Here is a 25,819-nt window from a genome sequence, read left to right on the forward strand (position 1 = left end):
TGGATGCCCTCCCTCCGTGGCTTCTGAAGGCCGCGCGGATGTCTCGACCTGGTCACATCAAAAGGCGAATACCCGACGGGCCGAAAGGTCGATATGGCCGCGGTGAGTGCGACACGTGAAACACACGGCGAAAACACCGTCTTTCACCAAATCCCGGTCCGATAGGTCAATGATCGCTGATCGGGACCCAGGCCACGGATGGACGCAACCCCGGCTTGCCGGGCCACTGGCACCCATTTCGCCACGCCTCTGGGGAACATGGTGAATCATGGACTAAGAGGATCGTCAACAATGGAAGTTCCGCAAACCCCATCAGCACAAAACCAAAACCCCACGATCTAGCGCTTAACAACCCTGTCCGTCGGCACTTGTTTCCACCAAGGCAGGGGTTGAAGCGCCGGAAGTACCGAACCCAGCACACCGAGTTCGAACGGTCTGTCCGTCCTTACATCATCTCAACCGAGGGGATGGAGATAGGTGCCCAATCCTGTCCCATTCTTTCTGACTCCTGAAATCAAAACATGGCCATCCTTTGTGCACTTCAAGGTTGGTCTTCTGGTGCCTGATTGGTGCCCCGAGACGCGGCTGCATGAATTACAAAACCATAACAACATGGCGGCAAAATGTCATGAGACGGCCGTGGCCAGGCGGCCCACCACCGTAGCTGACTTGCCGAAAACGGGAATGCCCCAGATTCGAGTGATATAAGTATCCATGGCTTTATGGACCAAGCTTATAACAGCGCGGTATATAATACGGCCCATATCATCATGGCCCAGCCAGTCACCCAACAGCGCATAACTAAGTGGAACGTACCATGGGCTTGAAAAGGAAAACAGCATGAGATTATGGTTACCTTTCCAACAATCGCCGGAATAACAACGTACCTGTCAACCAAATTTAACTGAATCACCTCGTCTATTTTTGATCAATTTGTAACTACACTCTGCCGGCTCGGTCTTGATCCAGGCTGTAATCAGCCGAAACCAGGAGTCAAACCCTTGAAACTTTACTTCCCAACTCTTGTCCGATACAATCTAGGAAGCTCAAAACAATCCGGTGGGTCCAAAGAAGTAGGTTATTATATTATCATGACCTAAGAATTTAACCGACGCGTATGGCCGCTCTGGTTTTGGTCAAATACAACACAGTAGCTAAGAAAGAGTAAGCCGGATGTTGTTCGAGTGCGAGTGCGCCCTGTTTCCAAGCGTTACCAGCCCTTCAAATCAAGAACTCGTAATGTCTACCCTCCCATCACGCGCGTGCAGCCCTCGCTGCCCGCCCACATCTCGTAGACGCGATTCGCGGGCACGTCAACCCGCTGTCCCACGCCGTAGTGAAGACGCTTAGCCCTCGACTTGGGACTGGGGTCTTCGGGATACCTAATCATTAGTAACCCTTTGACGACAAGGTTAGTTGTACGAATCGCATGTGAATGGGGTAGGTAGTCTAGCGAGAGAAAGAGAGGCATGTTAGTATCTGAAAAGGAGGCGTAGCTGTAAATGAGACGCGAAGGGGATTGGATTGGATTGGGCGGCCAGCACTTACGCGCGTTGGCACCGTCGACACAGGTGAGAGCGCAAGGGAATCCCCATGAGCGGACCTTTGCTTTGGCATCCTCGGGGGCCGGCATCGTATGTGTTTGCGTAACGTGTGAGAAAGGGGGGAGTTAATTGAGTGTTGGAGGAGAGAGAAGGTTGATTGAGTGTTAGATGAGCGAGAAGGTTGATTGAGTGTTGGATGAGAGAGAGGGAAAAGAACCGCAAGGTTTGGCGCCCCCGAAAATCTTTTTCTGCACCGGGCCTCGAGGATCAGACCTCCCGAGTGACTCACTCAATGTGTGCGTGTCATGTGACGAAAGACAACCACCGCGATCACGGGGTGTTATTTTGCCTGCTCACGGACAGCAGAAAATGGGGATCAATGCTCCTAGTACTCCACCAGCATCTCAAGCCTGGCTGTGTAAGGTCGGTCATGGCTGGGTGTGCCGGGTATCTTGTTTCGCCTGGAGAGAAGATGTAAGTCGCCGTATATTGTACACTGACAGCTTATAACCTGTGCTGCGCAATCCGTCAACATCCCACAGTTCCGTATGCATCCGTAGATGCTTCGACCACCATCAGCCCGTCCCATAGTATGCTCGCCCTTGACACACAACGATGTCATCCGCACTTCCCATCCCTCACCCTTTCCTCTCACTCTCAAACCCCTTTTTCCCGTCCTCCGATCCTTTCTTCTCCCCCTCCAGCGCCTTCCCCTCCACCAACCCAAACGTACTCACCATCCAGTCAGCGACCTCCTTCTCAGCCACCTCATCCCTCATCCCCTCGGCCTCCACAATCGACCTCCGCGCGTACCGCCTCAGATCCTCCATATCGGCAATATCCAGCGCCCACGAGACCCCGCCCACGGCCGTGATGGCAAAGGCCATGGTGTTGAGGGTGGCCAGGTTGAGGGCCTCGAAAGCGACCATGGGATCCTTTTTCGGCAGGTCCTTCTCGGACCGCCACATGAACTGGTTCGGCTGGAAGAACTTGAGCCGCGCCGCCAGCTGGTGCCGGATGGCGGCGCGCCGGGAGACCATCACTGAGAGGTAGAAGCAGCCGGCGCCGCCGAGGAAGAGAGTTAGTTGCCTAAGGGAGCGGGCGGAGAAGTAGTGGTTGTAGTAGTCCATTTGCTGGGGGGGGTTGGCCTGTTGGTGGTGGTGGTGACGGAGGTGATGATGGTTGGGTTTGGTGGGGTATGGTGGCCGGTGGAGCTGAAGGTGATGGGGTTGGTACAGAAGGTAATGGGGATGTTGATATTACTGGTGCCGAGGTAGGCGTGGTTGTCTGTGTTTTGTTGTCTCCATGGCTCGCCGGCTTGACTCCCGTGAGTGAGCCGATCACGTAGGAGAGAACACCCATGGCTAGTGGCGGGTGGGACAAGAAAGGGAAAAAAAAAAAAAAAGAGAGTTTTATGAGAGTCTAAGGGGATTTGAATCTTGGTAAATTCAAGGATAAACGCACCGTTAACAACACACTTTATCCTCGGTGTTGTTGTTTTGCAAACGCTGAAATCGATTTGGAGAAAATGCTGAGGAGGCTCAGCCGAAGCTTCGCCAAGCAACCACCAATGCACGGTCCGGTGGGTCCAGTTCAGCCAAGCGCCTTGGCAGGGCAGAGGTGATTTACACAGTACCCCCATCCCCCTCACCGTGGGCGAGGATATCGATCTCTCTCTAGTTCAAGGTCATGTTTGGATAATAACAGAATAATAATACAAGAGGTGACACGGACAACAAGAACCACAAATTTACTAAGTATACGTGTAAAGAGGTTATAATCTGTCAACGGGAATGTCTGATGAGGGGGCCGCGATTTGCGTTGATTTGACATGTTTTTAGCCCCGCAGCTTCTCGTTCTCTTCCTTGTTAGGTATGCAACAACGACTAACTCTAGCCTCGAGAACGAGTCTGTACAACCGTAACGGTTAACCATCACCTGCATTTTTGCCGTTTCCCTCTTCAGCAATGGCCAAAGACAAGCGCTCCAGAGCGGCAGCCCCGCCTCCGACCACAGCCCCGGACATCACAGCAACGACACCCTCCTGGCCACCATTTAAACCATCGCTTCCTGTTGTCGACCTTACGCTCGATCCTCTAGTCAAAGACAAAGTCGTGGTACTTCGGTCTTTTTTCCCGCGCTCCCTCTGCAAGGACTACGTCTCCTTCCTCAAGGAGCTGCCGCTCATCACCACTCCTGGCAAACCCAAGCGCGGGGACGCCGTGAGGGTCAATGACCGCTATCAGATTGACGATGCCAAGTTTGCCCACCGGCTATGGACCGAGACGGGGCTGAAGGAGGCGCTTGCAGGCAAGGATGTGGCCCAGTTGTGGTGCGTTGCCTTTCTCCCCTCGACTCAAAATCACCGGACAAGACTGACGAGGCGATGGGCAACAAGGGGTGGGGATGTCGTCGGGCTCAACCCCAATATCAGGGTGTATCGCTATACCGCAGGGCAGTTCTTTGATGCTCACTGCAAGTAGCCCAATCCCCAACTACCAACTACATCTCCCTACGCCTTCCCATGCATCTACACAATACCCTCGCTGATTCACCGTGATCAACCCATTGCTCCCACTCACATCCATAATCCTATGCCAAACTAACCCCGACTCCCTCAGACGACGATTCTAACACCGTCGCCCTCAAAACTGAAACCGGCAGCCCTCTCCCAGCACGCACAACCTGGACGCTCCTCCTCTACCTGACCTCCTCCGCCGACGGCTGGTAAGTAATCCTCCCGCTTCCCAACCCAGACCTTGCCGGTATTCTCTCCGTTTCTGCAAGCCCCCCCCAGAATATACCAGATCAGACCAGACCAAACTCGGCCACTCCTAACACAACAACCCACCAACACTAACGCACCCCTCCCCCGGGCACTAGCATCGGCGGCGAAACAGTCTTCTATCCCCACGACCGGCGCTCCGCCAAGGAGGAGATCGCCGTGAGTCTCGAGACGGGCATGCTGCTACTGCACAAACACGGACACGACTGCATGCTGGTGAGTGCGCTCCTCCCCTTTTCCGGACTCCCCACGCACTACATTATCCTCCTCTACTCTGCATCACATGGCACCGGCGAGCCAACTAAGCAGATATGGTCGGCACCCGCATTCCTTGATCTCGATCTTTCATCCTGCGTTGGGGATAGCCAGACAGAGGGCTAACCAACGTCTCATTTTGTACGCAACAGCACGAAGGAAGGGAGGTGACTGCTGGCGAGAAATGGGTTATCCGGACGGACCTGTGTGTCAAGAGGTGAAGGAGGCGAGGGTTCAATATAGGTAGTCCAAGCGTGGGAAAGGCCTTGAAACTGAGTGGACATAGAAAGGGGCCTGGGGCAGCTAGGACAGCCAAAACGCTGTTATCATGGTAAAGAGAAACCTATCGATTTTGAAGCTAGCTCGGTAACTACGGCGTGAAGATCCAGATGCAACCTGTCTAAACTATATCGCGAGCCCACGATAGGCGCCCGACCGAAAGATAGGGGCGAGATAATGAGTCAAGCCAACTGCTCCGTTCCCCAGAAACGCCGTTTGCCAGTTTGCCATGCCAGTTGCTTCCCCGAAACCACGCCAATTTTTCGTTCTTTTTGTTTACATACAAAACACAAAACCCAGCATCCCCACGCCGCACCGATCAAGCAAACCGCGCGGCCTTCTCCAGCGTCGTCTCCGCCTCCACCTCAATGACATCCTCTTGATACTCCACCTCCTCGTCCGGCACGCCACCAACCACCTCCTCCACCGCCAACGCCTTGGCAGGAGCAAACGGGTCAACATACGCCGGAAGAGCAGCCGCAGCCTCTCTCTCGTTCAGCGCATAGCCCGGCGCTCCAACTATGCCCTTGCCCAAGCCGCTGCCGGCGCCATCCGCCCAAAGCTCAACCTGGTTCAGCCTCTGGCCGCCCCGGCGCGCTCGGTGGGACGACACAGGAATATAATCGACAGGCAATTCCGCCGGCGGCTCTGAGACCGGCGGGGTGGCACGGTTCCAGCTGCTTGTATTGGAGTCTGAGACGACCGACGCCGCGTCCGGGTTGCGGGCGGCCCCGTCCTTATCCTTGTGGTCTGTAGCAACGGCGACGGATGCTTCCTCTACGCTGCGGTTGATCGATTGGACGGTTTCCGTGGTCGCCACCGTATCTGGCTGCTGGGCGTAAATCCTGACCGGTGTGAGACAGGGAGTGGAGTCAAGGTTTGTGTCCATGTCTGAAGAGAGGAGGTCCAGGAGGGCCGACTCTGCAGCATGGTCGCTCAATTTCGGCGATGAGAGTACCTGCATGATGTCGGCGTTCTCCTGGATAGGCGATTCGGCATCCAAGGAGGCGTCTGAATCGAGAAGAGTGGCGAAGTCATCTGCCATCTTTTTCACCTCTTGCTCTTGCTTCGATGCCGTGTCAGACGCAGAATCACCTGAAGGATCGGGGCTATCGGAGCCATCGTCGTAGTAGAACCCATCCTCGCCATCATCGTTATGACGGAATAGGTGAAGTATCTCCCCGCGGTGGATGAATTGGCCATCGCTTGTCTTAGTGTAGTCCATTCCCGCCAGGTCGGGCTCGGTCTCCAGTTGCGCCATATTAGGTCCCTTAGGCATCGGGTTTGTAGATGGCGGAACGATACCGAGCTCCATCAGATTGGGAAGCCGCTCGGTGCCGAGAGCAATCTTGCCCATATCATCTGGAAACAGCCAAGGAAAGCTGATTAACGGCATGGAGCGCGCGGTGACTCGCCGCAAGCCCACTGTCCCATCTGGGAGCACATGCGGCTGACGAGCTTCGTGGAGCGCGATCCGCGTTTCCTCCCACGTAACCTTGTACATGGCAGCAACAAACTCCTGTCTGTTGAAGCCATGCTCCTCCACCACTTTGAGACACAAGTCGCGAAACTGCTTCTTGAGGCCTGCCGACTCGCGACCGACCTTCTCCTGGACCTTGTAATCAGTCCCAACTCGCGGCTTGGACATGACGAATGCCGCCCAGATCTCGAATTCAGTCCTGATCTCAAGCTGGCCCATAATCCTGCGCATGGAAATGTCATACTGGGTTTTGATCTTTCTGGCCTCCTTGAGCAGAGGGTGGCCCAGTTCAAACCGCTTGAGGATGCGGTCGTCAAACGGCAACTTGTAATTATCCCTATTGTCAAAGACTTCCTTGTCGATCATGTCATAAAGCTTCCCCAGAACACTGGTTGATCGATAGGATTTGGCTTTGGCCTTCTCCATGAAATGGGGGTACTTGCGAGGGTCAAGCTTCTTGTTCCATCGGGCGGGAATCCCGGTCTTGACGTAGTCGACCGCGATCGAGTGTAGACTAGCGAGCTGAAGGCCTGTAGAGGTTTAATTCGAGCTTCACCACGTAAATAAGTCCATGGAAACTCACACTTCCAATGCTTTGCACCCGTAACCTCGTAGTCGGCCGTGGCGAGGTGGGCATGGGCGATCAGGGGCAACCTGTCGTTCTTCATGAACAGAACAAAAAAGAAGGCTAGGCTGTTAACAATCGACTCTTGGGATTCGTTCAGCGGCTCGGGCGCGGTATAGTTCATGGGAGGATGACTCCACTCCGGGGGGATGAGCTTGGGGTCCCAAATTACAAAGAAGTCGTCGCCATCTAGGTCGCCGCCAGAACACATGCTTGGGACATCCCTGTCCCCCTTCAGCGGAAATACCACGACGTCTCGGAGGTGCCGTAGTTCAGGTACGTCCACCGCTTCTACTACCCGAATGTCGCCGGGGTGGAGCGATGGATTACGCCCGACGATGCAGATGCCCGTGACGACCTTGTACGCACCTCGATCCTTTCGATCGGGCACCTGTAGGAAGATTTGGGGGAGGTCATTTTGGGTGATGCCATTTCGGCCCTCGGTTGCCCGAGAATGGCCTCTTAGAGTCCCCGTTTCGTCCACACAACCAAGCAAAAAGGCGCCCTGGTCCACGACAAGCCTCGCCTTCTCTTTTAGGCCCTTGATGGACCAGGAGCGCCAGAGCTGGAGAAGGGTTCGGACGAAGGGCTCGCGCGTATGCATAAACCCGTTTAAGATCATTGTTGCGATGGTTGTTGTTGTCATGTTCCCATCCACGTACTTGCTGAGCAACTCAATGGCCCTGTCTTGGTTCGTCATAGCAGTGTCGTAGCTTGCAATTTGCCCTGCCATCATGTCGATAAAGACGTCGTCGGGAACGCCCAGGCACGAAAGGATCAGGATTGTCTGCCGGTTCAGGGTCGGGCAGGAGAATTGCGAGCACCGGATGATCTCTAAGCCATTGTACTCAGCCGAGAACTTCTCTTGGGACGGCCGGACGTGAACTTCGGTTCCTTTGGCGTCAGGCCAGGTCACTAGAACGCCCTTGCAGCCGCCCATCCGGAACTGGAACGCTGAGGGACGCGTATCGATCTTCCAGGCCTCAGACACAAGACTGGCCAGAGGGAAAGATATTTTCCCGACACCATCGGTGAAGCAAAACCCATCGTTAGACTCAATATCGGGAATCTTGACTATCCGCGGAGCCGAGATGCAGTTCAAGAGGCGAGTGGTCGAGAAGCACTGCCCGAGCCGAGCGGCAAGTTTGGCGACCGAAGAAATGTGGTCAAAGTTTCCCATCCATTCACGTATGGAGTGGCAAGTGGTAGTGCCGTCTTCCGGTTCGCAGAAGAAAAAGGCGCCGTTCTCCCGAATTTGCGAGTTGCCAAAGGCCAAGAACTTCCAGTGCCATTTTCCCATACGTATGCCTTGTGTCATGACGCGGCAGACCCGGGCATAGAGCTCATCATCTCGGTCGACGTCACTGGCCCTAATCCTCCCGTCTAACAGCTCGTCTGTAAATTGGACGCGGATGAAGTGGTCTTGAACATCCTTATACCGGCGGACGACGCGGTTGGTCGTCTCCACTGTCGGTGTGCTAAAAAAGATCCGCGTCGGTGTGACGGTCACCTTTCGAACCAGGGCGCAATAATCGGGAATATGGAGGGTTGTCGGATAGTAGGCCATGGCGCCACGATCTTCAAACAGCTCCATGGGGTTGTACACCGGCTTGCCTTCATCTGCGGCATACTCGAGGACCAAACGGGCACGGTTAGGTTTGAGGTCCCTTGGCTTCGACATCTCGAAGAGCTTTTCAAGAAAGTCGCGTCTTATGTTGTATTCGCTGAGGATCCCGCGCGAGATGCAAACTTCTAGTTGGTATCGAACCTCATATGGTAGAGATATGTGTGTCATGGCGGAGAGAAGAATGAGGCCGTTGTCCCAGGTGGGGCTCGCCGCTGTCGATACGTCAAAATGCGGATCGGCTAGCAAGTCCCAGAGCTCTGGTTTTGTAGATGGAATCCGTGTGAAAATGGCTTCTGTCTTTGTCGCGATGTTCCAATCACGGAGATGGCCCTCGATGACCGACCATTGTTCCTGGGCGGATTTGTTGTCTAGATCCACCCAATAGGTCGTCCAACGGCCAAAGTCGATTATCCCGGGGTCCTCGTCGAGAGATACGGGCTTGGTTGGGGGATTCTGTGAGTTGGTCCCAACGTCGACGGCTCGGTACCAGAGCTCATCCTCTCCCCAGACCAAACGATCTACCCAGCCCGCCCCATCCATCCCGGTTTGTTTCTTTCGGGCCAATGGAGGATCTGCAAGATGGACGACGAGAACTGAGGCCATCCGGTAAATGCTTTTGATGATTCCAAACTTCATCTCGATGCGGTAGTACTGCCGCTCACCGTAGACAGAAATGGGGAAGTGAACCGTCAGCTTCTGCCTTCGGAAATCGGCGGTGAACTTTAGTTCAAGATTACCATCCAATTTCAGGATCTCCTTCTTTGCCATGAAGGTCGTCGGTTGGATGAGGAGGCCAAAGGTAAGCCTATCAGGACCGAAGACCATCGAAGTAGGGCAGGCGTTCCCACCCGGCGTCGTCATGGTTGGTTCCTGATCAGACTGTCTCGGGAATTTGATCAGAGCCCATGATACGGATCCGCCTATGCTGAGTTTGCATTTCCCTTGTTGGAAGAAGCTCACATCTGTCGGTGGAGGCTCAAAGCGAATCTTGGCAGACCGGTGGCTGACTCTTGCGCCGTCAAGTTCAACCCACACGACATTACCGAACTTTTCGAAGAATTCTCGGATGTCCCATGGGCTGGCGGTTGCGGGTATGGGTTTGATGATCATGGTAGCGCTCTTCTTTGAAGCCCATGCTGGAGGCACCACCGCTGCTTGCTGGGTTGGGATCGGCTTGGACTGCCCCGCTGCCGGCCCGGGCCTTCGAACAAAGGAAGGTCGCTCGACGTGTCTCGGGTTGGGGAACCTCACCGCAGAAGCAGGGGTGGCTGGTCTCGCTTGCTTCTGAGCCTGGAGGCGCCCATTGTCTGCGCCTTTCAGCAGAAGATTCTGGTAGTTGCCACTCATTGGGTCCGCCATGGTTTTCAGGCTCGACGGATGAATGAATGGAAGAAATATAGGGCTCGGTCAGAAAATGTGTTCTGAGTTCGCTGGTAGGCCCCAGCCTAATAACTGAGTGAGAAGAGACAGACTCAGAGAAGGCTGGCAAGAAGGAAATCTCAAGAGGGTGAGGCCAAGACCAAGCTCTAGTTGTAGAAAAATTCGCATGCCCAGTTGGCCACGGAACCTGGCGGAAGGAGATGAGAGATGGAAGGTAGGAAAAGCGGAGACGAGAGTGAAACCTGGAACCAGTAGGTACCTAAGTTTCACTCACGCACTCATCGGAGAACGTGCGGTCAAGAAATCAAGAGCAACGGCAGAGGAAAGAAGAGGCAAGAGAGTACGAACGAGAGAGCCCTGGTCTTGGTAGTGACAATGAATCAATGAAAAAGGAAGGTGGCAGTTTGTTAAAAGAGAAGGAATATGGAATGTGGGAATGCAAAGAGAAGTTGGTCGTGTTAGCGTTACAACTTTGAGTTGACCGAGAAGATGGTCTGTGGTGAATGAGAGACCTGGGTCCTTTGCAGCACCAAGAATGGAGTGACTGGTGAGGTGATGTGGTTGATATGAAGGTGAACCCTGTCTTTGTCGAGCACAAGACAGTGGAAGGAAGACCGACGGCTACATCTTCAAACGAGCAACTCCTGCCCAGAGTGTTTGTTTGTATGGGGAGTCTGGCGAAAAGTTCTGCACCAAGGAACAGGATGTTTTCTCCGGGAAGCTGCAGTTTTGTTGTTGCCAAACTCGGCAGGCAACTGGGTGATACGTAAGGTAAAAAACAAGTTGAACTTGCCATGGCGGCCTAGAAAGGGCGAGGTCCTCTTTCCTTTCCTGATAATACCTTGAGCACAGCCCTTCGTCCCAAAAGGAAGGTACCTTAACTACCTATCTCTGAAAGAATTGGGACGAGAATGAGCAAAAGGTATTTGGCTGCATGGAAAGTGTTAGCAGGGAGCTATTTGGTTGATCTTCTTGTTCCTAAATACACTCAGTTTTTGTATGTACAACCTCCGGTGCAAAGGGGGCTAGTTTGCTCAACCAGACTTTGAGAGCCACAAGGTAAGGAAGGACACATCACTTGCCTCTTAGAATATAAGTGTGACTTGGCTTGTTCTTCCTGTCACTGTCTCATGGTATGCAAAGATGTAGCAAGGGGTTCGGGCCAGAAACTGCACACCTAGGTATTTTCGCCGAATTATCCACCGCTGCCCACAGCCCAAGTGACAGTAGAAAATCCAACCAGCAAAGCAAAAGCCCGCCCTCCCAAACAACTATGAACCCAAATATCCAATGAATGGCGCACCATGCTAATCAGCACAACAAAACTTTTAGCTCACCAACTTCTAATGCTCCGTTACTGCTTGGCCAAGATTGCTTTGCCAATGCAATGTGGCTGCTCGCCCACGGCCATGCTGCTTTCACCGGTTGCTTTCGACATGCTGCTCCATGTGTGGTTGCCCGATATTATGTAGATGCCCATTCAGGGGTAACGCTGCGCCCTAGGGAAGGGCCCGCCACCCCCTTTTTCTCAATGTTGTCTATCAAAAATCTTGCCCGGGTTCCTACCATCATTGTTAGTAAACACCACAAGGTAATAGCCAGATAGTGAAAAGGGGAGACCAACATAATCCATTTAGGGTCCAGTGCGGCCTTGATGGATTTCTGCGATGTGTTAGTCCCATAATTCATTCAAGGCGGTTTTTGAAACTGACCATGACTCCCAGGGTGTCTTGTCCAACCTCCCAGACAAGTGATTCCTTTTTGCCCCAACCAATTGAGTGTTCACCGGTGCAGGTGCCCTCCATCTCTAGCGCTCGCTTGACCATGTTTTTCACACAAATCTCAACCTTTTCCCTTTCCTTCGGGTCCTGTCGATTGTAGATGATGCTCTCATGGAAGTTTCCATCCCCAATGTGGCCTAGGATACTGGCAAATAGGCCCAGATCATCCATCTCTTTCTTGCTGACTTCGATGATATCCGCAAGCCTGCTGAATGGTACGGCAACATCGGTACTCCCTAAAAATGGTAAGTTGCTGTCGTGGTTAACTGATGATGACTTGCACTCACAAACTTCCTCGCCCTCTTTGCGTAATGCAAGCATAGACCACAGCGACTCCTTCCGGGCAGACCAAAGGAGCTTCTGTTCCCTGGCGTCCTTGGCGAACTCAAAGTTGCTTCCCTTGTTGGATTTGGTAATCTTCTGCACCAGCCCGATGTTCTCCTTTACACCAGCTTTCGTCCCAGAAAACTTGAAGAAGAGAGTCGGCATTTCTTTCCAAACTCTCGGTGCGGTAGCCCCTCCCATGTTGACAACCTTCATCTGGACCTCGTCCATAATCTCCATGGCGGCCACGGGGATACCGGTCTGCATCACCTCAGCGGCAGCGGAGGCAGCGTGCCGAATCGAAGGGAAGGTCACGACCGCCACAGAAAACTCCTCGGGGATGACAGCGAGCTTCACCGTTGCCTCGGTGACCAGTCCGAGAGTGCCCTCGGAACCAACAAATAGACCGTTGAGGTTGTAGCCCGCTGACGACTTGCGCGGCCGCCGCCTTGTCTTGATGATGGTGCCGTCAGCAAGCACGACCGTCAGGTTGATGACCCAGTCCTTCATCGTTCCGTACTTGACAGCGTTGGTGCCGGAGCAGTTAGTACCAATCATGCCGCCGATCTTAGCACTCGGGCCTAACAGCTGTTAGACCGCCGTTTCTTTCACATACGCCGCACAGTCTCGGACGGGTGCATACCAGGATCGATGGGGAAGAAGAGCCCAGCGCCCATCTTCGAGAGTTGCTCGTTCAGGTCTTGCCAGCCGATGCTCGGTTGCACGACGACGTCCATATCATCCTTGTTAAACTGGATGATCTTATCCATATAGGCAAAATCAACGCTGATGCCACCAAACGGAGCCGAAAAGTTCCCCTCGAGACTCGAGCCCCCTGAATAGGGGATGATGGGGACGCAGTACTTGTGGCAGATGCGTGCGATGATCGATACCTGCTCCGTGGACCGCGGATAGGCCACGGCGACTGGCAGCCCTTCCGGATTGACTGTAGACCACTCGGAGTATCCATGGGAGTGCAAGTCCTCGGGATCAATGGAGATAATGTCCTCGTCTCCGATTTCTTGGCGAATCTCGTCCAAAGCCTGTGAAACCAGTTAGTACGATGGGGTTTGGCACTGGCATGCTCGATGAATGCCTGAGTGTATATATACCTGTTCCATCCCCCGCACGCTTGCATAGGCAGGCGCGGCAAACGTGCCGTCAAGAAGCACGGCGCCAGGGAAGCCTTGGTGCCGGATTTCGGACGCACCCCAACCCAGCAGACCGGCAGCAGCGGTGGCGGCAAAGACGACCGGGAACGGCCATGTTGATGCAGCCCGGGGGCCCTCGCCGTTGCCAGGAGCGGCACGCCGAGTAGACGTTGTGGTGAACCGTTGCCGGGCTGCGGCGCGGGGGGCGTTGAAGGGGGCCAGGGATCGGCTGAGGGGCCTCGCCGCCCTGGTAAATCGGGTTGCAGACATGCAGGTCAAGAGCCGCAGGTGCACAAGGCAGACTTTGCCTGTCCTCAGTTGGCAAATCGCACCAGCACAGAGAATGTGCCTGGATTGGTCCCCTCCGATGGCGTGACTTGGCTGTGCAGGAATCGGGCCCTCAGATCGAGATTCTAGACGAGTCCCAAACGATCGGATAGGTAGTGTCAGTCTCCTTAGGGGTTGGTCCGGTAATGTCCGACACACACACACAGACACACATACACATACACCCAACGACAACGACGGCAACAACAAGAGCAACAGCGACAAGTGAGTGTTCTCGAACGGTTGAGTGTCTCGATGTGGGGAAGGAAAAGGGGCAAACGTCTTCAAAGTGACGGGAAGTGGGACGAGGGTTACGGATATGGCAGAACCATAGTGGGCGAGAACTGTAGTTTCTATCAAACTAGCAGGTGTCCTCGTGAGAGAAGAGTGGGTTGTCCAAGCGGTCGGTGTCTTCTCTCTTTAAGAACGCCTCTGAGTTTCCTGATTCGGACCGGTGTGCAGGATGTGTGGAGCAGCGGCCGATCCAATCAAGAGTTGGGCAAACTAAGCCATGTCAAGCGGAGACGGCGGTTGAGGCGTTGAAGTCAGGGACCCAAGGGGACACTGACAGGTGTGATGGATCGTGGGCGGAAAGGGGGCCAGTGGCTGGTGGCGGAAAAGAAGCAGCTTGGCTCACTTGACCAACCCATTTCCAGGTTGGTTCATGTTGTGCAGTGGTGCACGCAGCAGGGCTGCGCAAGGAATAGGAGTCGAGAACGTGCGAGCCTTGAGGAGTCGCATGGGTGGACTGCGTTGCAAGGCAGGGCAAGTAATTAGCGCACCATGCTGCCGTGTGAAGAAACGGAAAGCGGGAGGGCGGTGGAGGGAGTGGGAAAAAAAAATAGCGAAGTTAAGGGCCAAGGCGTGGGCTGACGGAGATGGCAGGAGCGTTAGTGAACTGCACACCCATTCGATACCGACGTAACGGCGTGGGGGGCCTCGGGGGGCAACCCGAAGACTGAAGACGGATGCGAACTCTTGAATTTCACACCCATCCGCTGGCAAACAGTTAACCTATCCGCTGTTTCCAAAATAGTTAGCAATTCAAAGTGTTATGTCAGCAAGGCAGACACCCCCTTTGCCGTTCGAACGGAAACATGCGGTGTACAGAAGAAGTGTAAGATCATGACGTGGACGTCAACTCTCGCAGTTTCGGCTTACCGCGAATGGATTGAAACCACGCGACCATCGTGCAGCCAGCATGCGGGGAAGGTCATGGGACGGGTAGCATTTGTGATGAAGCTGAAGGTTTTCACACCCAAGGTTCTAGTTAGACAAAGTTCAGCAACGTCGTCGTCACACCACGTTGAGTGGCGGGTGCCCACACCGCTTCAACATTGAACAAACTAAAGTTAAATTTGACTCCGTTCGAGGTCCTCGAATAACTTTTCGAGTTGAAAAAGGAGTTGCTCGATAGGTTCGGTTCATTGATTCGAAATACATAATACGGCCCGGTAATCACCGGGCAGGCACCGAGGCTTTCAGAACAATCGGGTCTCGTCTGCCGAAAATGGGAACGTCAAATCCAGATCGGCGCCAAGCACACCGGCCGCCCCCGCTTCTATCGCATATTGACCCACAATTCGACAGGTCCACCGACCTGCTTCCACAACCTCGGAGCGCTTGAGGTCAACCTTCGTCCCACTAACACGGGTCTGCAACAAGTTTAGGAACATCCAGCCACGCGCATCGGGACTGGATGCTCGGAGAATGAACAAAACAGGGCACGTGAATACCTTCCGGAACGGGTTTTATTTTTATTTTACTTTACCAATTTTTTCCTCTTCGTTCCACCACAATTCGGCCGGAAGACGATGTGAGTTGAGGCATCAGCATTTAGGGGTGCGAGGAGTTGGAAGCCTCTTGTTGGAATCGAATCCAAACCTCCTCGCTTCCTCGTCCCCCACGCCCCCGGGCTGCACGGCGGAGAATTCCCACCGTTTCCGCCGATTTCAAATCCGATATCGTCCCCACCCCCGCGATGACTGTAAGGGACAATGGACCATGCATGGGGATGGGGCTTTTGAAGACGGCCGAGCCTCGGCCGGCGGCGGTGTCTTGTATCCTCTATCACCTCACGCGGTTGGGCTTGTCACCCCCGCATTCTGATATCCTAATTTCAGCCCAAATGGAATAAGAAACAGGCGAGACTTAGAAAAAACTCAGACAGAGAAATCAGTGTGATTTACCCAGCGGAATTGGAATGGTTGAGACTCGCATGCATCATCACTCCACTCTCCATTGAGGTGTCGTCAAGCGCGGTAAAACATGACGAGGCTTGGGGCTAGGGTCGAGGTAGCCAAAGCCTCGTTAACCGCCGCATCCACTCTCTCGGATTCGTTCGTACAACCTGGCACTCCGGGGTCAACTATCACAAAGCCTCTCACAAAGCGGTGGTACGCCAACCCCACCCCCTAAAAACTGCACACAGAGAGACCGAGAGGTACCATGTACATGTACATTAACCCCCAATTTCGTATACCACCGCATAAGCCAGCGGAGCTTGAGGAGAACTCCGTGCCCAGGACTTACCGCCGCATCTAGAATATGCAATGCCACAGCACGAGGACACCAGCGCTTCCGATCGGGATCGTCGTCCTCTTTGTAAGAGCCAGTGGTGCATCTCTGCTCTCGCCCCGCACTGCGGGGGTTCCGAGTACAACCCCAGGAAACGGCTCAGCCTCTAATCTCCTTCAGAAACTTTCAATGCTTGTCTTGCTGAGCCTGGTATTGTGACGCCCGTTGCCCGAAAGAGAGAGAATAAATCCGCAGCTAAGCAACCTCGTCTCAACGTCTGTCTGCTGACTCGACCCACACCAAACCAAACCATAACCCCCGAAACTCCCCGCTGCTGAAGCTCATTTCAAGCCCCAACAAACCACCTCTCTAAAACCTAACGCAGGCACACACCCCAACCCCAAACCCCCTACCGGGCTAAGGCACCTCCCCTCGGAGATCCATGTACCTGCCTTAGCCCGTCCATCTGAGCCCGGCAGCAGCAGCAGTAGCAGCAACAGCGCGTATGTACCTCCACCGCCTCTTCCAGCCCTCCAGCCCACCTTCATACATAACATAGCGTAGATGAACAGAGCGAACGAATCCAACCGAGCCAAACCCAGTCCAACCCCACCTCCCGCTGCATGGCTCAGCCCATGCTGCCCCATGCCCCATCCTCCCCGTGCATTACCCACATGCGAGATCTTTTAATCAAAATAATAAAACAAGGCGTGGGGGTTCAGGGACCCTTCTCTCCACATACACCGTAACTGGTGTACACAGCGAGAGACGGAGTGAAGAGACTCCAATCTGGATGCAACCCAACCCAGCCAACCCTCTCTGCACAGAGTCGTCACCGAGACACCGCCCCGAGTACGCATACATCAAACCAGACAAGACAAGCAGAGATGTGCAGGTAGTAGGGATACTTCGGAGGAAGGCCCGATGTCTCACGGTAGAAGCACCCCACGGAATGCCCATACCCCAACCCAACGATATGTGCGGACTTCATTCCGAGCCGCTGGACAGGAGGTAAAAGACGGTCAGGGATGAAGCTCTGTCTTTTTTCTTCTTCTTCGAAAGAGGGGCCCTTGATGCCTGCTTCGCGCGTGGCGGCCTGAAACGCCTCTCGATGCACGTTGCGAGATGTGATAGATCTTCACCGCTCCGAGGGGCGGTTGGGGCGGTGACAGGAAAATTTATCCGCGTTAAACGGGCAGGGCTGGAACGTTCGAAGCACATCTGGAGGCAAGGCACAAAAAAAGAGGAAAGCAAAGTCATGTCTCATCCGGAAGGGCAGTTCAGTTTTACGGGTCGATTCCTGACCCGGGTATACCGAGTTAAGCTAAAGTGACATCCGGTACTCCATCCAGCATGCTTTTGTAAATCTAGCAACCTACTGACCAGCCCAATTTCGTAGTTAAACCCTTTAGTGGCTCGCCAGAGTGGCCGCGCGCTTGCGGTCACGCTCCTCGGCGATAGTGAGCTTGACGCCCTTGCCCTTGGGGAGGGAAATCCAGGGCTTCTCGCTGCCAATCACGAAGACGTTGCTCTCACGGGTGGTGAAAGTGTTGTCGATGGCATCCTTTAAGTGGACGATGTTGAAGCCACCATCGTGGCGCTCACGGTGGGTGATAACACCAACACGACCCATGTTACGACCACCAGTAACCATGGCAATGGCGCCGGTGTCGAACTTGATGAAGTCGGTGGCCTTGCCCGTCTCGAGGTCAATCTTGACTGTGTCGTTGACCTTGATCAGCGGGTCGGGGTAACGGATGCTGTCGAGTTATCGTTAGCATACCAGAGGAAATTTTTGACATACCAACCGTCGAGATCCCCGCTTTGATCGTGGTTCCCGCAGAGCGGAAGGACCCAGCGATCCACCAAAGCTTGGTCCAACGGCTGACAGATGTCGGAAGAACTCACGTTCTCGCATCATGCGTAACCAAGAATGGCACACCACCACGGCCGAGCTGCACGCGCTTGACCTTGCCCAGCTTGTACTTGGCCTCCTCGTCCTGGATGCGGTGGACAGTGAAGCGGCCCTTGGTGTCGTAGACGAGGCGGAAATTCTCGCCCGTCTTCTCGATGGTGATGACGTCCATGAAGCCGGCGGGGTAGGTGACGTCGGTGCGGACCTTGCCGTCAACCTTGACGAGACGCTGCATCATGATCGCCTTGGTCTCGCGGTAGTTGAGGGCGTACTTCAACCGGTTACGGACGAAGACGATGAGCGGCATGCAGTCGCGGAGCTTGTGCGGGCCAGCCGACGGGCGAGGGGCATACACGCCCGACAGCTTGTCGAGGAGCCAGTGCGACGGCGCGCTTAGGCGCTTTTGGTGCTTCTTACTGTTGCCGTCAGGTTAGCATCGCGAAATCTCAAGATCTCGAAATTAGCAGGCCGAGAACCAGAGATTGGAGAATTCCGCAACAGCGGCCTCGCAAATCTCTCGATTGATAATAACGACCTGCCGGCGTCCACGAATGGTTTTGAATCGGGCACTTACGGTCCTCTACCCATTTTGGCTGCTGTTGGTCGATGAGCTGGTCGATGGGAAAGTGAAAGGGATGCCGCGAAGTGCAAGTGCGGGTAAATCAACCAGAAAATTGATTTTGTGCCCAAGCCCTATTGAATTTGGTGGGGAACTGAAGGCGGTGAGATGGGCACAATTCACAATTCCGTCGATAGCCTAAGGGTTAGGGTCGGCTACCTACCCAATGATGCCTCTTCAACCACACTTTCGACAGGAGGCGGTTCGATTCACGATAGTCTCAATTCTCCACTTGAAAGCATTCCCTGGCGCCCTCTCACAATGCACCGAGCCATCCGGATATCGAGACTTCTCTTCGCACAGATATAGCACTTTTTGAGGGGCAAATGTCAACCAACAATAATGATGTCAGCGAGGGAAGGGAGATCCACCAAGTTGTTCAGACACAGGCGAATTTGTCGCCGGCGACCTGATGAAAAGAGACCGAAGAATCATAAAACTTATTATCTAAATCAGCTAACACCACTATCAACCCTGCGAGAAGTGATTCTCGTCCGTCGGTAGAGATTGCTCCCTAAGTTGTTATCTAATATGTTACCCCCCCGTAGTTAAATCCCGAAACCAAAAACGCCGATTATAGCTCTCGCGGACAGTCTGCGGCGAGGTCGCGGGTCCAATAATGACAAACTACACACGTAACAACAAACACAGGACAAAGGAGCGTCCACTGCCGTAGAGGCAACCCCAAAAGGTTAGACTTGTTGGGGATCAAGCCAAAGGGCCCAGCACAATGAATGGCTGCCCCAGAGAAACACAGGTTCGCCAGGAATACTATCTTGAAGCTTTTGTCACCTCCCAAGGCCGAGGCGGCGCTCACTCCCACTGTAGGGATCGTCGAGCAGATGGTTCAAATCCAGATCCGACGCGCTCCCGAGAAAGGACGAGCTGTGCGCCTCGGTCATGTCGAAGATGTCAGCAAGGGCGGGCAGAGACTCGGTCGACTCATAAGCGGAGGGGGTCGCGGTCCGCCGCAACATGTCTTCTTTTGATCCCGATCGGTTCAGCTGGGGCTCGAATGAGGGGAGGGCAGTAGTGCTCCGGGAGTTATCTTTGGCTGTGTTGACGGACGGCTCTAGGATGTTGGTCTTCCCGCGCCACGCATCCTTGGGAGAATTGGCCTTTTCAATGTTTGCGTAAATATCAGGGTACTTGTTCCGGACCCGGTCACGCAAGTCTGTAGGCTGCCGGCTCGACAGATTGTATTTCGGATCTCGTTGGATCCTGGTCCAGGAAGGGCCGTACTGGCTGAGGCCGTCCAAAATCTCGTCGTCGTCCTGCTTGGTGAAAGGGCGGCGTTTCCGGCGGTGCGATTTCTCGAACGGGCCATGAATGCCCAGCTCGGCTAGGTCCTCCAGCTTCTTACGGTGCGCTCGGGGCTTTCTCTTCTTGGGCGCCGCGTCACAGTCCAGGGCAGCGGACGGTGAGGTGTTGCCATTCTCAACTCCCTCGTCCCCGGCCGGCTGAAGGATGTCTTCTATCTGTATCCCGAGTTTAGGTTTTGCGCTTCCATCGGCAACAGCCGCTGGTCCAGGCTCCCCATTTGCGGCCTGCTCCTTGGTCGCGGTTAGCCGCAGCTCCTCGGGACAGCATGTCCGGAAGCGATCCTTCAGATCGCCGGCAGTCCGGCCGTTGAACTGAAAGCCCGGGTCCTCCAGGATCGTAGTCCATCTCCCCACTCCATGGCGGCTCACCCCCAGCAACAGGTTATTAGTCTCCTCCTCGGTCCATTTTCTTCTTGGCTTCATAGGCCGCCTTTTCGGTTTGGGATTATTGCTCGACTCGGCATCAGCAGCGGAGAATAGGGCCGGGCGGTCCTCGCTAGCGCTGCCGGTGTCCTTCCATGGTCCCAGGCTGAAGTTCTCATTATCATCGAAAGAAGCCGACGTGATAGGCGGGAAAACAGCGGCATCGGGCGGGGGCTCGTGGAGGCCAGCGATGATCGGAGGGACTACCTGCTGGGCAGACTTCTGCTTCTTCGGTAACTTGGGCAATTGGACCAAATCCTCTTTGGTGGTGAGGGCCCTGTGCCGCTTTTTCGTCAAGACGTCATCGGGGCTGCCCGGCCCATCATCGACAATGCTCCGTAACGTACTGGCCGGGACATTTGCTTCGGACTCGCGGAGCAGGAGCTGGAGGGGGCGGATCGATGCAGTGTGCAAAGCGAACGCGTCGTCGGGCCTTCCGAGCGGCTTCACAGGGTGAGCGTCATCGGCGGCGGAGAGCGGGGTAATTTGTGTCGGCGCAGACCTCTCGGACCTGTGGCTGCTGGCGAGTTCGGGACCCAGTGGGGGGAGAGAGATGGGCTGGCTTGCGGTGGTGGTACTGAGGGACACGGGCTGTATCGGCGGAAGAGCGGGACTCTTCGGCTTGTTGAGGAGGTTCGTGAGCCACGGCTCGATGGTGGCCATCGTGAAGCAATTGGTTTGGAGAGGGGGGCATTGAGATGGTCTGGGCGTTGCCCGGAGGAGTCGGAGGACAAGACGAGTTGTGTGGGCGGGGAAGATGGAGGCGGAACACGCGTGGAGAACGAGTCTACCGTAGTTGAATTCTTTGCAGCATCAGACGACCGGAGAGTCTACCACACAGTAGCTTTAGGTCTCGGTCTGGGGTAAAGGAGAGACAGCTGCGAGTCAAGGTGGCTCAGAGCCCCATTGTTCGGCTTCTCCCAGGTCACTCACTGAGAGGAATGGAATTTGAGGATCCAAGGATTGGAAGTCCAAGGCGATCTGGAACCTCGCGGGTCAGCAGGGTGTTGAACCGAAGGCCCCGGTCGGAGCACTGAGTATGCATGAACAGCGCTGTGATTGGTCATGAGTAACAGCGTGCCAACCAATCGGCCGCAACGGGGCAATCGGTTTTCAGTGGATGCGCGAGCAATGTGACCGTAATTACAAACTCGGCGCGTCGAGCACCGGGTAATTACCTCCCGAGGTATTTGCATACAACCAACATACAGGCGCCTTACATACACAGTGCCTGGAGACATGAGACTCAACTGTTCACGAGCAAGCCTCCGACATCCTGGAAATTGCGAGATGGAAGCGGAATGCATAAAATGTACTTCGTGTATTAAATCACGATAACAAGATTGCGAACAGAACCGAAATCATCGGTAGTGGTAAAGAACATTTGCCACACATGAACAACTGGACTCACATTGCACATCCACAGATTACCCAAAGCAAGACATGAACTTCATTGAAACACATCAGACATGATGGGCACGTCACAGTCCAACGACAACAAGTGCATTACCCAAATCACCCCCGTCACCAAGCCTCCAACTACACGAAAAAATGACACCCCAAAATGCTATCCGCACATGCTAGATAGTAACAGGTGGTATCTACAAGAAGCGCAAAAGACCATCTAGCAAAACAAATGAAAACCGCCTAAATCATCCTGGCCGCCCTTTTAACACACCACTTAAAGAGCAAAGAACAGCGCCGCCACTACCGCAGGCACACCAAGAGCCACGGCATTGCGGCCAGCACCGCCAGTTACGGGCAGTGTAGTCGTCGACGGGAAGCCCGACGTGGTGGGGAAGCCGGCCGACGGGGCCGACGAGAGCGCCGACGAAGGGGTAGTCTGCTCGACGGCAGTGGTGGGCTCCTCGACGGGAGTGGTAGGCTCGGGCTTGGGCACCGTCAGCGTGGTAAAGCGCGTGGTGGTGATCGCGGTGGTCGAGGTCAAGTCGGCCTCGTCGTCATCATCGCCGCCCTCACCGGGGGTCGGATTGGGCGAGTCGACCGAGGAAGTCGGCTCGGGCGAGTCAACCGAGGGGGTGGAGGAGGGGCCGCCGACAACATCAGTGATGGGGCAGACAGTGGTGCTGACGGCAATAGTCTCGGTCACGACGCGGCCGGGACATGAAGTCACACTCGGCGCGCACGAGGTTATGGTGTAGGTGGTGGTCGTGTAGATGGTCGACGTCGTCATGCTCTGGGAAGCGGTGATACTGGGGCTGGCGCCGCCGTCCGAAGTCGACGTGCCGGTAATGGAGGCATCGGACGATGTGGCCGTCTCAGTGGCAGTCTCAGTGGCAGTCTCGACGGCAGTCTCGGTGGGAGTCTCAGTGGCAGTCTCGGTGACAGATTCGACAGCCGAAGTGCCAGTCTCGTCATCCTCACAAGTGTCATCCTCAGTCGAGGTGCTGGTGGCCGGCTCGCCGCTGTCAGTCGAAGTAGAATCAGGCGCAGAGGTGATTGTAGCGGACTTGGTGGCGGACTCGACAGCGGAGGTGCTGGTTTCGTCATCCTCACAAGTGTCGTCCTCGCCAGTCGAGGTGCTGGTAGCCACATCACTGCTGGTGGAGGTTGGCTCGGGGGCCGAGGTAATAGTCACAGACTCGGTGGCGGACTCTACGGCTGAGGTGCTAGTCTCCTCATCTTCACAAGTGTCATCGTCCTCAGTCGAAGTAGCAGTCGCCGTTTCGCTGCTGGTTGTCGGAGTGACTTCAGGGGCGGAGGTGATGGTGGAGGTTTCCGTGGCAGTTTCGGTGGCAGCCTCGGTGGCAGACTCAGAGACAGACTCAGAAACGGATTCGGTGGCAGTCTCGGTGGCAGTCTCGGTGGCAGTCTCGGTGGCAGTCTCGGTGGCAGTCTCGGTGGCAGTCTCGGTGGCAGTCTCGGTGGCAGTCTCGGCGGTTGAAGTGGACTCAACCGAGGAGGAAGGCTCGGCCGTGGTGGAGGTGGTAGATGTGCTAGTGCTAGTGCTAGTGCTGGCCGAGGTGCTGGTCGAGGTGCTGGTCGAGGTGCTGGTCGTGGTGCTGGTCGAGGTGCTGGTCGAGGTGCTGGTCGAGGTGCTGGTCGAGGTGCTGGTCGAAGTGCTGGAGCTGGTCGAAGTGCTGGAGCTGGTCGAAGTGCTGGAGCTGGTCGAAGTGCTGGTGGTCGAAGTGGTGACGGGAGGCGGGATGCCAAACTTCACGCAAACCTTTTGGTCAAGCGCTAGTAGCAGGCAGTCAATCCCAAGGTTGAGGGCCATCAAGTCATCCAGAGTCATCCCGTAGTAGTTGGCAATATCAAAGCAAGTGTCGCCGCCGACAACGTTATGCCACCTAACGCAGGCAGTCGGAGTTGGGGTCGGGCCGGTGGACGTGGTGGTTGGGGACGCCGGCCCGCAAGCATACTCATGCATGAGGTCGTAGTAACGGGTGCCGCTGAACTTCTCGCTGCCGTAAACGGCATCCCACACCATAACACCGCCAAAAGCCGGCTTGTTCTTGTGCTTGTTAATCAGAGCGTGTGCCTGCGAAGGCTGGAGGTACCCCGAACCAGCAGCCGCTTTGGAACCAGGCAGCCCGAGGAAGATCTTGGCATTCTTGCTGGCGGTGTTCTTGAGATACGAGGCCCAGGCATCGAAGTTGTTGTTGTTCACTCCAGCGCACATGTCGTTGTTGTAGAACTGGATGAATAAGGCATCAAACTGGCATTCGTTGATGATGGTTTTCATCTTGAAATATTTATCCTCCAAGGGGCATTCGGGAGCCGCAGTGATGAGGTACTTCCTGCTCGTGTCCAGGCTGGTCAAGCCACGTAGACGCCGGACCATGGCAACATAGCCGGTTTGGTCCTCTGGAGAGGCGTTAGCATCATCGGGTTATCACCAGGCAAGGGAAGACAACTTGTGTAAAAGGGAGAGGAGGTGGAGGGCAGTCTCACCGAACTTGTGCTCGATATCAAAGTCGAAGCCGTCAAATACAAAGTGCTCATCGCCCTCCTCGGCGCCATAGTAGTCGTCAAACGGCCTTGGCTTGCCCTCCCAGTCCTTGTTGTAGGGACCAAAGGCGCCCCAGATGAAGTCGGCAAAGTACTCGCCGGCAGGCCCGCTTGAGATGGTGTAGTCGGTATGGGGCGGATCCCACTGGCCGCCGATAGAGAGAAGCACCTTCTTTCCCTTCTTCTGACAATACCGGACATCGGCGGCGATCTGACCACAGCGGGCAAGGAGGTTCGAGTCCACTTCGTTGGGGTCCTTGTACTTGGCCTCGACGCAATGAACAGCGAAGTCGCTTCCCGGGTACTTCAAGCTGGACGGATCCTGCTCGGGCGACTTGTTGATGAAGCCGACAGTGACATACTCAAAGCTGGAGTCATCGCAAAAGGTCCTGAGCCTATCTGTGGCCACGCCCTTCTGTCCCCAGTAAACGTTGACGGCAGGGGTTGCCAAGGCCGGGACAGCAGCCAAAGCCGCGACGGCCAGAGCCTTGGTGAGCATTATGGTGTTGGGGGGGTATTAACAATACGAGGCGTTTTTTTCCCCCCAAAAATGGAGTGCTCCCGAGAGAAGCCGCGTCTTGTAAAGAGGGTGTCTGGTGGATGTTGAGCCCCTATTGAAGGGCGCAAACAAATCTTTTACAACCTCGTGGTCGAACCACCCCTTCGTGTTTGCTTTCCCCGGCCCCCAGAGGAGGCTCTGGCGAAAAAGGGGGGGGCGCCGGGCCCCCCCACGCTTTTTTTCCAGAGTGCCTCTCTTTCTCCCCCCACCCAAAAAATTTCCCCCGGGCGGGGGGGGGCCCCATCACGAGATAGCTCTGACCATCTCGCGCAGCTGAAGCTCCCAATGTTTTTCAATTCAACATCATCAATTCCATCAAAAAATTTGTCAGGGGGTGGGGGGGGGGGGGGGGGGCTCAGGAAATTATCACGCATGTGCGGTAACCCTCCCACGCGCCCGGCGGACACCAACCGCCCGCTGACGAGTTTTGACAGGTTGATGGCATGTTTTTGTGTGGGCGCGTGTGTGAATGGGCTCAGAATGGCCTCGTTCCTCCAACAGTTGAAAAACCTAGGTTGTTAAGTCAATCTTTTCGAGTTCAGAATGCCACAGGTGAATCCTGCGATGGCGACAGAGGTAAGGTGCCTCGATCCATGGTCGGCGCTTCTCCAGTGCAGGTTCCTTCCATCTCGTCCGTTCCTGCATCGTGCTTCCCGGGAGATTCGCCTGCATATTGGCCGCCACACGGCATCTTTTGGCCGCAGAGCCGAGTCTGCGATACCACTTTTCGTCCCAAAGAAGAAGGCGCCCCTGCCAAGCCGATATTTTGCTCTTACACAAGTCCCCCGCGTCCCAAGGACCAACAAACATGAGTGCGCCATGCCCAAAGCAGGTGAAGCTTGCGCTCCCACTTCGCATTCTGCCTGCTTCTGCCTAGGTTGTTGGTGGGCGATATGGAGTCTCCCAATGGCTTTGACTGAGCTGACTCAGGTGC

At 55.0% G+C, this 25,819-nt stretch overlaps 9 protein-coding genes across 9 annotated transcripts; 2 read left to right on the forward strand and 7 right to left on the reverse strand.

Annotated features, from left to right (window-relative positions):
• Nucleotides 1–1,243: 1,243 nt before the first annotated feature.
• Nucleotides 1,244–1,633, reverse strand: CHGG_06456 (uncharacterized protein; the record flags this gene model as incomplete). Its single annotated transcript, XM_001222550.1, has 2 exons — nt 1,244–1,398; nt 1,549–1,633. The coding sequence occupies 2 exons, from the start codon at nt 1,631–1,633 to the stop codon at nt 1,244–1,246; spliced, it is 240 nt and encodes a 79-aa protein (XP_001222551.1).
• A 296-nt stretch (nt 1,634–1,929) lies between these two features.
• On the reverse strand, nt 1,930–2,674 carry CHGG_06457 (uncharacterized protein; the record flags this gene model as incomplete). The annotated part of the gene is made up of 2 exons (XM_001222551.1): nt 1,930–1,958; nt 2,278–2,674. The coding sequence occupies 2 exons, from the start codon at nt 2,672–2,674 to the stop codon at nt 1,930–1,932; spliced, it is 426 nt and encodes a 141-aa protein (XP_001222552.1).
• Nucleotides 2,675–3,511: 837 nt separating this feature from the next.
• On the forward strand, nt 3,512–4,710 carry CHGG_06458 (uncharacterized protein; the record flags this gene model as incomplete). The annotated part of the gene is made up of 3 exons (XM_001222552.1): nt 3,512–3,876; nt 4,209–4,271; nt 4,428–4,710. The coding sequence occupies 3 exons, from the start codon at nt 3,512–3,514 to the stop codon at nt 4,708–4,710; spliced, it is 711 nt and encodes a 236-aa protein (XP_001222553.1).
• A 472-nt stretch (nt 4,711–5,182) lies between these two features.
• On the reverse strand, nt 5,183–9,954 carry CHGG_06459 (uncharacterized protein; the record flags this gene model as incomplete). Its single annotated transcript, XM_001222553.1, has 2 exons — nt 5,183–6,873; nt 6,927–9,954. The coding sequence occupies 2 exons, from the start codon at nt 9,952–9,954 to the stop codon at nt 5,183–5,185; spliced, it is 4,719 nt and encodes a 1,572-aa protein (XP_001222554.1).
• Nucleotides 9,955–11,660: 1,706 nt separating this feature from the next.
• On the reverse strand, nt 11,661–13,501 carry CHGG_06460 (uncharacterized protein; the record flags this gene model as incomplete). Its single annotated transcript, XM_001222554.1, has 4 exons — nt 11,661–11,992; nt 12,044–12,661; nt 12,724–13,123; nt 13,193–13,501. 4 exons carry the CDS (start codon nt 13,499–13,501, stop codon nt 11,661–11,663), a joined length of 1,659 nt encoding a protein of 552 aa, XP_001222555.1.
• A 2,325-nt stretch (nt 13,502–15,826) lies between these two features.
• On the forward strand, nt 15,827–16,102 carry CHGG_06461 (uncharacterized protein; the record flags this gene model as incomplete). The annotated part of the gene is made up of 2 exons (XM_001222555.1): nt 15,827–15,897; nt 15,994–16,102. 2 exons carry the CDS (start codon nt 15,827–15,829, stop codon nt 16,100–16,102), a joined length of 180 nt encoding a protein of 59 aa, XP_001222556.1.
• Nucleotides 16,103–17,483: 1,381 nt separating this feature from the next.
• Nucleotides 17,484–18,578, reverse strand: CHGG_06462 (40S ribosomal protein S4; the record flags this gene model as incomplete). The annotated part of the gene is made up of 3 exons (XM_001222556.1): nt 17,484–17,835; nt 17,984–18,406; nt 18,565–18,578. 3 exons carry the CDS (start codon nt 18,576–18,578, stop codon nt 17,484–17,486), a joined length of 789 nt encoding a protein of 262 aa, XP_001222557.1.
• An 819-nt stretch (nt 18,579–19,397) lies between these two features.
• Nucleotides 19,398–21,017, reverse strand: CHGG_06463 (uncharacterized protein; the record flags this gene model as incomplete). Its single annotated transcript, XM_001222557.1, has 1 exon — nt 19,398–21,017. The coding sequence occupies one exon, from the start codon at nt 21,015–21,017 to the stop codon at nt 19,398–19,400; it is 1,620 nt and encodes a 539-aa protein (XP_001222558.1).
• Nucleotides 21,018–22,035: 1,018 nt separating this feature from the next.
• Nucleotides 22,036–24,825, reverse strand: CHGG_06464 (uncharacterized protein; the record flags this gene model as incomplete). The annotated part of the gene is made up of 2 exons (XM_001222558.1): nt 22,036–24,182; nt 24,270–24,825. The coding sequence occupies 2 exons, from the start codon at nt 24,823–24,825 to the stop codon at nt 22,036–22,038; spliced, it is 2,703 nt and encodes a 900-aa protein (XP_001222559.1).
• Between the last annotated feature and the right edge of the window lie 994 nt (nt 24,826–25,819).

This window comes from Chaetomium globosum, genomic scaffold (assembly GCF_000143365.1).
Source record: "Chaetomium globosum CBS 148.51 scaffold_3 genomic scaffold, whole genome shotgun sequence".
In the NCBI taxonomy this organism is placed as follows: domain Eukaryota; kingdom Fungi; phylum Ascomycota; class Sordariomycetes; order Sordariales; family Chaetomiaceae; genus Chaetomium; species Chaetomium globosum.